This window comes from Sitophilus oryzae, unplaced genomic scaffold (genome assembly GCF_002938485.1).
Source record: "Sitophilus oryzae breed Bouriz unplaced genomic scaffold, Soryzae_2.0 scaffold_111_pilon_pilon, whole genome shotgun sequence".
Lineage (NCBI taxonomy): Eukaryota > Metazoa > Arthropoda > Insecta > Coleoptera > Curculionidae > Sitophilus > Sitophilus oryzae.
The window spans coordinates 2,677,488-2,692,426 of NW_022145749.1; the positions used below are offsets into that span (position 1 = coordinate 2,677,488).

The 14,939-nt window shown below is 31.3% G+C and overlaps 1 protein-coding gene across 4 annotated transcripts in view; it reads right to left on the reverse strand.

Moving 5' to 3' along the window:
- Positions 1-1,734: 1,734 nt before the first annotated feature.
- The window catches only part of LOC115883894 (glutamine synthetase 2 cytoplasmic-like), a 56,595-nt gene continuing 43,390 nt past the window's right edge, over positions 1,735-14,939 (reverse strand). For all 4 annotated transcript variants that reach the window (XM_030902318.1, XM_030902322.1, XM_030902320.1 and 1 more), the window contains exons 5-7: positions 7,793-7,992; positions 3,644-3,783; positions 1,735-1,887 (exon numbers count right to left, since the gene is read on the reverse strand). In XM_030902318.1, the coding sequence (XP_030758178.1) occupies positions 1,739-1,887; positions 3,644-3,783; positions 7,793-7,992 (489 nt within the window). In that variant the 3' untranslated portion in view covers positions 1,735-1,738. The remainder of the gene's footprint in view (positions 1,888-3,643; positions 3,784-7,792; positions 7,993-14,939) is intronic.

Genomic DNA, 14,939 nt, shown 5'->3' on the forward strand with positions numbered 1-14,939 from the left:
TGCGCGCGCGTTTGCGGCTCAGTGCGCCAATATGTACGTATCATAATGTTACATTACAATAATATTTATCGTCAAAATAACCATATTATTAATTGGCAAAAACGGTCGCCAAATTACGTCAGTTTGTTTACGGCACCACGGTTTTGTAGAAAACCGATGTTATAGGTAGCACGCCAAACCGTCCGAGAGAATGCATTAATGCCCAAGAAGGAAATGCAGACTATTAATTTTAATACTTTTCTTCATTCTTTGTGAGGACTAATACCCCAGTCAAATTAATTAAAAAAATACTGATCGGTAGAAAAAATTCCTACAGTTTTAAAAATGGTTATAAACGATTACTCTAGACTTGGGCTGATAAGTGTCAAAAGTCCCCCAAGATAGACGATGAGCTCGAGGAATGGGGAGGAGTTAAATGTAATTGTTTTCACTTTTTTGCTTATTTCTCGGAAACTATGAGATCTGCCGAAAAACGCTCTATATATAAAAATAAAGCTGACAAAATTCTCTATAAAAATGATTTTATACATTTTTGTTCCAGGACTTATGGTTTCCGAACTATGCCCTTCATGAACTTGGATTTATATATTAGGTCAAAAAAGTGATATCCTTAGATGAAGTAAATTGTTATGTACGTGTGGATAGGTTGTAGGTTGTGAAGTTTCAAAAATCACACTTTCATACGCGCATTATTTTTCAAATTCTGCTAAGGAAGACGACTATATTGGTGAAATGGATTGGTAGTGCAGATACGTAAATATTAACACTTACGTCAACCTACCCTACACGACGGAATCGTGTAGAATATCATCACAATATACAACCTCAGGGAACTAGACCGCAAATCCTAATGCCTCAAATGCTTCGTGCTTTTAAACATTAGAAAAATCTACTGCAGGCGGGGATAGAAATCTTCAACTCTGAGCAATTATGAACCATGATTCTTGGTTTTCGTATACTTTCTGCAATATTTGCAGCTGTGCGAAATGTTGTGTGGTGTACTTCTTTTACCGTAAGGCAGGCATGCATTAACGTTGCAGCGATTTGTCTAATTTGGCTGGGCTATAAGATAAATAAATATCTAAATATTATTTCTGTGGTACTAAAACAGAACCCGATATGTCAACAGTATTTCCCATATGACATATCGGGATCTGCCTTAGTACCACAGATTTATAAACTAGGATAACTAAATAAAAAACGAGTTTAACAAATCTTATTATATGATTTATTTACTAACATCATTATAGACAAATTTGTGCGAAAATATAATAACAAAATATTTCTCTTTAAAAACATAGGTACATATTACACTGACTTAACATGTCAAAATGTTTTCACAAACGACAATACCACTGTATACACATATAAATTCAACATCAATGATAAAACGATTATTATTACTTCTTTGACAGACAAGCTTAAAACACTTGTATATCCTGATATGATTATATAATTATATTTCATAATGAATTTAATATATTATTCATAATATACATATACACTTAATAATTATTTAGGTTTACTTACTATAACAAAAATTATACATTTTGCCTTATACAGAAAATATATGAATAAAAAAAACGAATATTATCAAAGCCCTTGAAAATAAGCGCCTAGAGTATATATTATTACGGTAAGTATTAATGATTCATATACACCGATCGAGTGAGATGAAACATTAGATAAAGTAGCTTTAAAAAGATGTCTAAAGTAGATTAGTGAGGCATTTAGCAGGTTATTCATCTAGGATGCACGTTCTGACTATGGCTTCGGTTACAGAGTAAGGATCGCAGTTGGATGCTGGTCTTCTGTCTTCCAGATAGCCCTTTTTCTCTTCGGCACAGCCACGTGGAATACGAATACTTGCACCACGGTTAGCCACACCTAAACAGAAATAAATACAATTAAATATATAGTATTATTAATGAATCTAGCTAATTACTGAAGAAAATTGAATACAACACATATTTTATATTTATTTATACACATTCAGAACATCGCAATTAGTGGATTAAATTAGTGGTTTCAATTAACCTAGAAGTTTGTTCTTTTAATTCCAATGTAAGCGTGCAGAACCTCTAAATTACTGGTATAAAAATTCATATACAAGGCTGGTAGTCATTTTCAATTAGTAGAAAAAGTTAACAAACTTTTGATTTTTCCACTAATTATACCGTAACACGGCGTCAACGATGGCTATGAAATGAAGATCGCTGTCATTTTATATGTAAATTTATATGGGAAATGTCATCGATCATCATTTCCCAGCCAACTGGACGCCGTTTTTATTCGATCATACGGTACTTCAAACATACTTCATCCGTCAAGAGAAATTATGGTTAGAAATCAAAATTTTTATTTAAATATATTATATTGAATCAGCATTTCTTCCTTTAAAATTTAATGTAATAATCGGGAAAAGAAACATTTATGTCTCTGAATTATAAATGCTTATATCACAGGACTGTGAAAAAATGCACAATCGCAAGACTGCAAGACTCTTGCATGTTTGGTCTTGGTCTTGCGGAAGTCTTAAACTGATCGGTTTAACAAAACAAGACCAAGACTACAAGACCAAAACCAGTATCGCTTATCACTAGAAAGGGGCAAACACAATAGGGTTTACAAGACGCAGTATTTCCATTCCATTATACGACTCTTTAAAATAGAAAAATAACGGTCGTGGTAAATAAAGATATTAAGCATTAAGCATTTTGCACTTTTTAACTTAATGTTACAATTAAAATTTTTTGGTAAATCTTTAATGTGAATAACTATTGTAATCGCAAAACAATTTCCGATGCACGTCATCAAGCATATCGACATTGCTACTAAAGTCTATAAACCTGACTAAATAAAATTTTTGAAAAAGTGTTTAAATTTGTTCTATAATTTAAGATACCGAGCAGCTCTTCATTTTACTTTATAGTGCAAATGATTTTAACAGATATTTTATTTAGATTAAAGCTGCAAAAATTAGTTTAAACCGAATTTTATTATCGCTATGTTGGCCACATTGCGCCGTTTTCAGCAAGGCTGTCGTTTATTATTTCACAATTATCCTAATGTCAGTCACTATTTTGTATAATATCGTGGTGTTGTTGAATCTTTGTGAGTAATTCTGTTTTTTTGCCTATTTTTATAGTCTTTTTTTAAAAATTGTACTTCTAAGCACAAACAGTTCTTTTAACAACTAAATTTTCTAGTTTTTGCATTGCATTTCTTGAAATTGTTGTTGAAAATATGGCGAAGCATTTAAACAGTTGAAGCAAAGAGCTTGTAGCGTCCCTGATAAACTATTTTGAACGAGAACGTGACAATAAAGGCCCTTTATTACCCTTGACTGCAATCAGAGAAGTAAGTTTGATAAGCACATTACACACTACAAAGTTATTTCTACGTTAGTTTTTATTAAATCCTGTGATTATTAACGTTAAAATCTTTAAAAAATTATATAATAAATACATTATTTGTCACTTTTAAATTAAGATTCATGTCATAAATCCACAATCTGGCAGCGCTGTCGCCATCGCGCCATCGAAATTGTTTTACGATTACCATAACTATTATTTATGTTGTTGATATTGTGAATCTGTATTTTGAAAGAGAATCACGAACCAATTCCATTCTAATTATTTACCTGCACTAAAATCGTGGATTGATGAAGTTTCATGTCTTCCGGTAAGACGTCTTTCGTTGTCTTTTCCTCCATTAGGATCGTAGGCCTGGATGTGTCTAAGATGGTTTCTGCTCAACTTGTCAATAGCTTTTTCAATTTCCCTAAAAGAAAAACAAAATTAAGGGTTACTGTAATTGGCTGTTTCAAGAATATTATTACTATCCTCGAAAATAAAAAACAATTTCTCAAATGCTCTTATACAGTATGCCCCGGATTGTCTTTACAAGAGGAAAAACTTTTTTATTATTGATATTTTCAGAAAAATGCATTCTTTGTAAAAATGTTGCCTGTTTTAAAAATGTGAACACCGTTGATGCTTTTTCAAGTTACCATAGAGAGAAAATTGAAAAATAAGACATGAAAATATAGTTGAATTACTTTAAATCATCAAAACCAAAACGCGTTTCTATGATAATATAATTTCGTTTTCATTCCTTGATCGATTGTAGTTATCTCTGATAGATTGTTATTGATAGAATTTTAATTAAAGTCATATATTTTTGCTATTTTAAAATGTTAAGGAAGCACAAAATTTATTTAGTTCAATGCTACGGAAAGGGTGATGATTGTAATTGGAAAATGTGATACTTTATCAACAGCAAAAAATACAACGTTAATCAAAATTAATAAACTATATCAAAGAATTAAATTGAAATTATATTACCATAGAAACGCCTTTTGGTTTTTAGCACTTGAACCATATTTTCATGTTTTCTTTCAATTTTCTCTACAACTGTATGAAAATTTGGAAAAGTATAAACGGGATTAACCATTTTTTATTATTAAAAATAAAAACGTTTTCCCTCTTGTAAAGACAATCCGGCCTCATATTGTATACAAATTTGGTTAATTAAAAAAAAAATTGTTTTTCGTAATTATTTATCAAAATGATGGTGTTAATTTTAATCTTGTTGAATCGCGGGAAAATTTCTAACACTTCATAATAAAATAAATATTTTGATATACCTATCTATATGTGGTTTCAAAAATATTGCAGCAGATGATACAGACAATAATAATGACGCAAATTTATTTGATAATAGATATTCTGTAAAGCTCTGTTTAAATAATTAAACGTTTTTTAATCTCTGTTTTGACAAAACAAAATAATATCATACAATACGGCTTAATATTGTACTGGATATTATTAATCCCAACTAAAAACAAATCACAACACAAAAATAAGATTTTAAATATTCAATGTTTGAACTGATTAGGAAATCGAACAGCATACATAGACAGATAGGCTATTCCAATTTTAAAAGTGTGGTAAACACATTCAAAAGGGAACATAGCCTGAGTAATGTCAAGGTTGTAGTCGTATCATGTCTGTAGCTCGTTATTTCCAGGTAGTTTACTGAAATTTTATATGCAACTATTTTCTACGCTAACCAAAATTGGACGTAATTAAACAATATCATGTATAGAATATTAAAAATGTATATTAAGTACAATTATTGTGGTAATGACGCGCAATAACTTTGTGCTTTTATATTGTGGTATTATATAAATTTCTTTAATAATGTTATGAGGGGACTTCCCAGTTATTTTAATTTTTTGTTTCTACTTCAGGAAATTTGTATAGAGAAATTGTAATATAAATTTCACTATAGCATTCAATTCATTAAAAGTATTTGGAAGAAAATTATAATAAATAGAAAAAAAAAATAGATTTTACCCCTGTATCTACGAAACAAAGAAGCAGAATTGGACCTATGCTGATATAAAAAGTAAATCTTATTTTTACGTGAGGAATCTCCCCACGAGAGATGGCACATGTTTTTTGAAACACCCAGTGAATTAATCGAAATGTTGACAAAATACCAATCTGAGAACAAAATTAAGAACTCTTTTCGAACGAATCTAAGAAGTATTTTCCTGGCATGTCTTCAACTAAACAACTGTATCAAATAATCTTTAATTTCTACATTTTTTTTGATACTTGCCAATTTTATAAAATGTACACCTAAATAAGTGCAAAAAATTCGGGTGGTAAATAAAGAATAGATGTTTATAGATAATATATTTTTATATTCATAATTAATATAAAACAGAATGGTATTTTTTCTATAATTTCCTTCAATGAAAAAGTATAGAGTGAAGAGGAATCACAACATACATCTCTAAATCTCAATTTGTGTACAAAAACATACAGTATGCATTACTTACTAATAATGAATTTTAATTCTTTTCTTATAAAATATATATGCTAGATTTTTTTCTGAAAAAAAGTGAAAACCCTGTGAGTAACACACAAATAATTATTTTATCTAATGCAAATTGGTTAGTGGTATACACACACAAAATCGTTTTTAGTTTGTTTAGTATTGTGTATATATTGGGTGTTAAAATGTCAATAATATTACAAACTCGCTTTATTTCATAGGTATATTCAAATAACTTTGAAGGAAATTACCCAGAGGAGAAATTACCCCCTTTACCCAAAAAACACTTCATTTAGGTACATACTATATAAATTTACAATACCAGTGAGCATGAGCGTTGCCAAGGTGTCAAGTCAATACTTAATAATAATAATAATTTTTATCTTTTGATTCTAAAAGATAATATAATTTTTATACCTATCAATATCGACACGATAATAATGGAACGCTATATATATTAATTGATAGAACACCCAGCATATTATTGCGATATTCAATGGGGAATTCATGTCTCTTCAAAATACTCTTAAGGTTGTCTACCCATAAAACAAAGATATTCCTAGATATTTTTATTTTTATGATTTAGTGTTAGTAGATCTTTATTATTCCAAAAAAATCCTTTATGGGTATTTCGCCACTGCACTGCAAGAAAATCTACAAAATAAAATAATTATTTTTTGTAAACACTTCTGCGTTAAACCTAAACGGATGCTGCTTGTCAGAAGTTATGTTTATAGTAGGTAATGCAAATTTGCCTAACAAAGAAAAAAAATCCTTAACGTTTCGGAAAGTTATCTCTTTCCGTCGTCGGAAGCAAAAAAATACAAAGAATAAAGAAAAAAACTATTTAAAATATTTTATTTTATTTAAATTCAACTATTCGAGAACACTTTACTTTTTTAAAACAGATACGTCTACAAGAAACCGTTGACGTTCTGTTAAAATGACATTTTTTTTTAACTTATAGTATTGCGTATATATTAATATACGCCGTTTTTTTTCTATCATACGGTAGTTTTAATCCTATAATAATTAAAATATGTTTTAAATGTGTATCTTCTTATTACCGTTGAATATTTTATTTTACATCCTTATTTTTTGTTAAATTAAGGAATCACAGCAACCTAGATTTCCCCAAATAATAAAGATCTACTATTGCAAAATCATAAAAATTAAAATATCTAAGAATATCTTTATCTAAGGGGTAGGCAACCTTAATAGGATTTTGAAGATATATCAATTCTCCATTGAATACAGCAATAATATACTGGATGTTCCGTTTAAAATAAAGGAGTAAATTGCTTCAATATTAATTTTGTCTCACCCTGTATAACTTTTCGGGTCAAATTTTAATTCAGTTAAACATACAATAGAAATAAATTTCTATTTAGGTAGCTGCTATTTAAATTTAAAATTTATTCTCCATTTTCACAAAATGTGAAATATATCAAATGCCTTACAATTTAGGCATATGCTTCTTCAATGAAACTACTAGATTTTTTTTTCGTAAAATCAAAAAATCAATTAATATATAGGGTGTTCAATTACAAAAAAACCCTCAAAAAAAACAACTTTGAAGCGTAACTTTTTTTGGGGACACCTTGCAGAACTCTATATGTTTTTATAAAATGCTTTCAATTAACCTACTTAACCTACTAATAAACTACCGTTCTCTTCAGAACCTCCGCGTCGTATGAGAGGTGCCACCCTGTATAAGATAATGTAAATTTTCCTTAGCGGATTTATACTTTTATCTTTTTGGGACACGCTGTATACAACAAAATATTTTTAAATATTTCCCTCTAAAACTCTGCAATATCTGTATAAAACTTTTTTTCATACCTTCCAATTACACAAACCAAACCAAAACAACGACGACAATTTTGGACTTCCTCGTACTAATTGGCCACCCTGTATAAGATCAAATTTCTTATGATATACTTACAAAATACCTCCATCTTCTCTCATGGCTTGTGTGGAGAAATTGGTATGAGCGCCAGCTCCATTCCAGTCTCCTTCCATAGGTTTAGGATCAAAGGTAACAATTACACCGAAATCTTCTGCAACTCTGTGAAGGATATATCTTGAAACCCACAATTGGTCACCTATCGAAATACCTTCGCAAGGTCCAACTTGATATTCCCACTGAAACATGAAATTTGTTGAGTTATTAAAATTGAAAGTGTCATGGTTATAATCAATCATTAGTCAATAGTAATAAAAATATATTATGTTGTGTTCAGCATTTAAAATTTTATATTTCTGATATTTATTTTTAAATTGGTACTGTCGTTCCTATTATCTATAGGTACTAATATATAAAATCCTTAAGTGACTGACTCACTGATTAATCATAATCCTGCTCAAACCACTCAACGTAAGAAGCTCAATTTTGGCATACAGGTTGATTCTAGGGTGTAGAGGTTCGATAAGAAGGGATTTTTAGAAATTCCAGTTCCAAGGGGGTGTAACCACCCCTCAAATACTACAATATTTTTTATTTAAAAAACGGTCAAGTTTCCGAAAAAACGTTTAAACACGTATATTTTATTTTGTTTTTTACATATTTTAAAATTTTTAAAAAATATATACAGGGTGTTTGGAAAAATCTGGTCATTGATTAATCACGATCCTGCTTAAAGCGCTTGACGTAAAATGCTGATTTTTGGAAAACGGATTGACTAAGGTGTAGAGGTTCGATAGGGATTTTTCGAAACTCGAATTCTAAGGGGGCGAAACCACCCCTCAAATATTAGAATATTTTTTATTTAAAAACCGGTGAGTTTTTCAAATATTACAATATTTGTTAATTAAAAAACTGTTAGTCTTTCGGGAAAACGCTTGGACACGCATAATTTTTTTTACATATTTTGAAATTTTTTAAATAATCATACAGGATGTTCCAAAAAGTTAGGTAATTGATTAACCACGATTCTGCTTAAACTGCTTGACGTAAAAAGCTTATTTTTGGCAAACGGATTGTTCGAAAGTCAAATTCCAACGAGATGAAACTACCCCTCAAATCCAGCCTCAAATATTACCAAGTTATATAATAATATCGCCATATTGTTTTTTTCTCATGCTGACATAAATGTGAGAAAATTTTATCCAGTTTGTATGTTAATGGAAATTCTTGCTTTGCTTTATCATCACCATTACAAATGATTAATTCGACGCGAACGAAGTCGCGGGTACACGCTAGTAATTTAATATAAATATTAAATATTAGATGATATTACGTAGATATTCTAAAAATATTAAACCTTTTGTAAATATAAAATTATTATAGTACATATTTAATATGTAACACAATCTACAGCGTACATTGTTTATCTAACGCAATTATTGTGAGAAAAATATTCCACTATAATTAGACCTCCACGTAATTTATATGAAACGACTCTCAACTGTTTAGATGTCTATTATTTCAATAAACACCAATTACGGCAAGTAGGAAGTTAATTTATATAGTTTATCGTTCGTTTCAAAACATGTAGGTACAATTGCATTGAATAACATCACCATTGGAGCTAACAAACCAACTAGCAGAAAGTTTTTTTATGAAGTTCAAAGTGTTATGTTTTTTTTTACTTTTTCCTCTATTTTTATTATTGTTTTAGAAAACTGTATACAGGGTGGTCCGAATTGCATTCCGGAAACTTCGGCAGCATATTCTGCAGGTAAAAATAAGTAAAAAAGTTCGTATAAATGTATGTCCTAAAATGCTTCGTTTCGGAGATACAGGGTGTTTGGTTTGGTTTGGTTTGGTTTTTAATTCAAAGTTTAATTTTTAATTCGATTTTTTCCAAATAATTTCCGAACTAATGTCGATATTGAGATGAAAATTGGTGTCTGGGAGTTTTTTGACATGAGAAATTTGATTTTCGTGTCAATATGACTCCTACTTGTAGAGGGCGCCACCTAAATATTTTTAACTGGTTTGAAGAGTAATATCTTTTCGTCCGTACCTGAACAAGACTACCGAGTAAAAAAATATACATTTACAATATTTTTTACGTAAAAAATATATCTTGGTAAAAATCGCTGCAAGGAATGGTTTTCAAGATATTTGGAATCGAAATTATCAATACCTGTCATCGTTGACATAAATTAAAAATGTTGACTAAATAGTTATTAGACTGAAATCATAAATTTTAAATATTTTGTGCCAAAAGTTCAACAGAAGCTGTTTTATTAACATTTTTTCACAAAAAAATATAATTAATTTAAAAAAGTAAAAATTTTACAAATTTATTATTTCAGTCAAATAACTATCTACTTAGCGTGTTTATTGTCAATAATGATGATCTGTATTGACTATTTCCATTCTAAATATCTTGAGAACAGTTGCTCGTAGCGATTTTTACTAAGAGACATTTACAGTTGAGGGTTGGAACCTTTGGTGTTACACAGCATCCAGTGTAAAACACGCACGTCCAGTGTAAAAGGAAAAGTGTTTTGGTGTATTGTGGTGATTTAGTGTTTTATTTACTAAGAGATATTTTTTACGTAAAAAGTCGGAAATGTATATTTTTTCACCTAGTAGTTTTATACAGGTGCGGACGAAAAGTTATTACTCTTCAAAACAGTTAAAACTCGTGTAGGTGGCGCCCCCTACAAATAGGAATCATATTGATATAAAAATCAAATTTCTCATGTCAAGAAACTTCCAGACACCAATTTTCAACCAAATATTGACGGTCCTTCAGAAACTATTTGGAAAAAATTGAAATAAAAATGAAACTTCTACACCCTGTATCTCCGAAATTAAGCATTTTAGGACATATATTTATACCAACTTTTTTACTTATTTTTATCTGCGGAATATGCTGCCGAAGTTTCCGGAATACAATTCGGACCACCCTGTATAAATCTATCAATTTTAATTTATAAACTCAGTTTTTTATAAACTTTAGTATTTGGCTTATTATTGAGGGTTAATTGAAGGCTTGTTTTTTTACTTTAACCTTAACACCCTGTGCAATAATTTCGTGAGTAACTTTTCCTAAAACATGGTTTTTCAATCAGAACCATGTCTCCTGAGCATTTTGTTTTTTGACTCATGTCAATACATGCCTTGGTTAATTTTTAAGCGCAAAATGAACTTTGCAATTAGCATTTTTTTCAATTCTCTATCATTGCATTATGATGTTATTTTTTAATATCACGAGGTGGCATTAGTGACTATTGTAATGTAAAATCAACACTGATTAGAACTCTGTAATAAAATTAAAAAAAAAAACGTTAAAAAGCAACGATACAGGCTTGGTTTTAATTAATATTAGTAGCACTATAAGGACATCAAAAAAATACCTGTAATAACTAAGCGTATAAACAAACAAAAAACTTGTAAAAAATAGTCTAATAATTTGTATTGCCTCCCTCGGCTGCTACGAGCCCTGTCTCAGTGAAATTGGCCCAACCACCAAAACGATGTTTTTTTTAGAGAGATTTGCCAAATTAATGAGAAATATCAAAAACTATAATATACTAGCGTGTACCAGCGACTTCGTTCGCGTCAAATTAATCATTTGTAATGGTGATGATAAAGCAAAGCAAGAATTTCCATTGACATACAAACTGGATAAAATTTTCTCACATTTATGTCAGAATGAGAAAAAACAATATGGCGATATTATTATATAATTTGGTAATATTTGAGGGTATTGACTATTTCCATTCTATCTCTTTTCATCTCGTTGATTATCTCTTTTCATCTCGTTGAAAAATAAGCTTTTCACGTCAAGCAGTTTAAGCAGAATCGTGGTTAAGAAAATATCCAACTTTTTGGAACACCCTGTATAATTTTTTAAAAAATTTCAAAGTATGTAAAAAAACCAAATAAATTATGCTTGTCCAAGCGTTTTCCCGAAAGACTAACCATTTTTTAAATAACAAATATTGTATCTAATATTTGAGGGGCGTTTTCACACTCTTGGAATTTGAGATTCGAGAAAGCCCTCCTTATCGAACCTCTACACTCCACAGTCAATCCGTTTGCCAAAAATCAGCTTTAAACGTCAAGCAGTTTAAGCAGAATCGTGATTACTCAATGGTCATATTTTATGAAACACCCTGTATAAATTTATAAAACATTTTAAAATATGTAAAACAACAAAATAAAATATACGTGTTTAAGAGTTTTTCCGAAAATCTCACCGGTTTTTAAATAAAAAATATTTTAATATTTGAGGGATAGTTTCACCCCCTTAGAATTTGAGTTTCGAAAAATCCCTTCTTATCGAACCTCTACACCCTAAAGTCAATCTGTTTTCCAAAAATCAAGTTTTTAGGTCAAGCGCTTTAAGCAGGATCGTGATTAATCAATGACCAGATTTTTCGAAACACCCTGTAAACATTTTTAAAAAATCTTAAAATATGTAAAAAAAACAAAATAAAATATACGTGTTTAAGCGTTTTTTCGGAAACTTGACCGTTTTTTAAATAAAAAATATTGTAATATTTGAGGAGTGGTTTCACCCTCTTGAAATTGGAATTTCGAAAAATCCCTTCTTATCGAACCTCTACACCCTAGAATCAACCTGTATGCCAAAATTGAGCTTCTTACGTTGAGTGGTTTGAGCAGGATCGTGATTAATCAGTATGTCAGTCACTTAAGGATTTTATATATTAGTATAGATTTCTTATAACATACGATATTTTTATTCATTTGTAACCTAAAATACTAATTTTTTGTATGTATTGAGAAAAAATGAGAAAACATGTGTCACAAATTAAAAATAGTGTCAATTAAAACAAATCAACGAAACCAAATAACATCAAATTACTACTGGCACTGTTTGAACCGACTTTTCGAGTGATTACTGCTTCGATACGTCTTGACATAGTATCAACTAATGTTTTGCAGTCAATTGACGTAAATCTATTCTAAATTTCTTGAAGACGCGTTCGCAATTCTGGAACCTTTCTTCATGATATGCCACAAGATTTCAGCGACAAATCTGGGCTTCTGGACGTCCATTTTAAGAGTAAAATATTGTTTTCTAACATCCAATCTTATACCTTTTAGCCGTAAGTATGACAGACCCCATCTGGTTGGAAGATGCATTTGATATTATTTAAACGCATGTGTTCAATTTATTGATAAATTCACGTATATAATGTTTTGGGGGGTTGTTTGGGCCAATTTCACTGAGACAGGGCTCGTATTATAACTGTCTGTAGACGTCGGTTCATACTGTTAATGAGGCTGCAAATATATAAAATTTATTACTTTGAACTATCTTCAACACTAAGGACTATATTCAATCGTACACAACAATAATCACCAAAGCCACCTCGTCATTATGAAGAATAACACCAAAAAGTAACGATAATTGAAAAGATTGCAAAATGTTTGTGGCAAGTTCATTTTGCCCTTAAAAATTAACCAAGGCATGTGCTGACATGAGTCAAAAACAAAATATTCAGGAGACATGGTTCTGACTGAAAAATAGTGTTTTATGAAAATATGCTTTTAAAGATAGGGTAAAAAGAAATCTTCGATTAACCCTGTATAATAAGTCAAATACTAAAGTTTATAATAAACTGAGTTTACGAATTAAAGTAGATATATTTATATACCGTTTGCTAAAAAATCAAGGAAATAGGGCTAAAAATAAAAAAATATAACATTCTAAACTTGACCGAAAATTTTTCCGTTTCGTTTTTTTTTTTGAGTGTATAAAAAAGAGAATATCACTTATAAGTACTGAGCGTCTAGACACACAATTCTAGCGTTTATCTACATAGACATTATTCTGGGTATTATCTATACGTCATTTGTCCAAACTAATTTTAGATTATTCATTCAGTTATGTCGTGATTGTATGATATGTAATCTTTTCTATTCTGGTCCGTTCCAAATGATCTGGCAAAAGAGAGGGAGAGATAGAGAGAGAAAGAGAGCGAGAGAGAGAGAGAGTACAAACAACTGGTCATTATGGGGTGCTACGTAGACTAGCCTCCTCGTGGTGCACCCTGAGCAACGTGATAACCTCACGGCAAAATAGTCTACACATTGGCTGCTGAACCTCTTAGAGGATTTCCCAGCAAAGCAAAGAGTACCGTCATGAGATCTCAGAGTAGAAATAACGGCCCTTCTAGGGGCCAATCGACACGGGACTGTATCACGAGAGCCTTCACGAGAAATAACCGGAGGAATCAAACGGCGTTAAACCAGCAACTACAAACGCAGTACAAAGCATCCAAGAAAAGGCTCAGAAATGCCATTAGAAAAGCAAAGCAAGCATCGTGGAAAGATATTTGCGAAGACAACAGACAACCCTGACACCTGGGGTAAAGGCTATCAAATAGTTATGAAAAGGACTTGTGGATGTCCCCCACAGCCTATACTACCTGCATGCACGACGGACAAAGTGGTTGCGTACCTTTTCCCAGTACACGATAAGGTGTGCTTTGACGTCGTTAAATCCCCCGATTTCGTAGATTTCCCTATTGAGGAGATATATCTGGACTGTAGAAAACTCAAAAATAATAAGGCGCCAGGACCCGGAAACATTCCACCAGAGATTTTAAAATACCTTGTCGAGAGGAAGGCTCAATACGTCTTAAATGTTTACAATGAACTGGCGAGAATAGGAACTTTTCCGAAGCAGTGGAAGCTGGCCCGCTTAATACTCCTGGATAAGGGAAAGAACTCACCCGAAGATCCCTCCTCTTACCGACCTGTATGCCTTTTGGATGTGGAAGGCAAGCTATACGAGCACTTGTTATTAGCAAGATTAAAAAAAGAGATTAAATACTCGGATGGCCTAGCTGGAAACCAATATGGATTCAGGGAAGGTAGACAAACGGTAGATGCAGTCCTTGAAATAATCAAAATTGCAAAGCGAGCATGGGACTACTCCTCCCAAAATGAAAAAATATGTGCGGTCATCACACTGGACGTGAAGAACGCATTCAACAGTGCTTCATGACAGTTAATTCTGGACAAGTTGAGGAGAAGAAGAATAAATGGAAGCCTTCTGGCATTGGTAAAATCATATTCGTCAGCGTGAGTTGATTGTGCAGTAAGAAGACGCAACCAAGAATTTAGAACTGAGTAGTGGCGTCCCTCAAGGCTCAGTCCT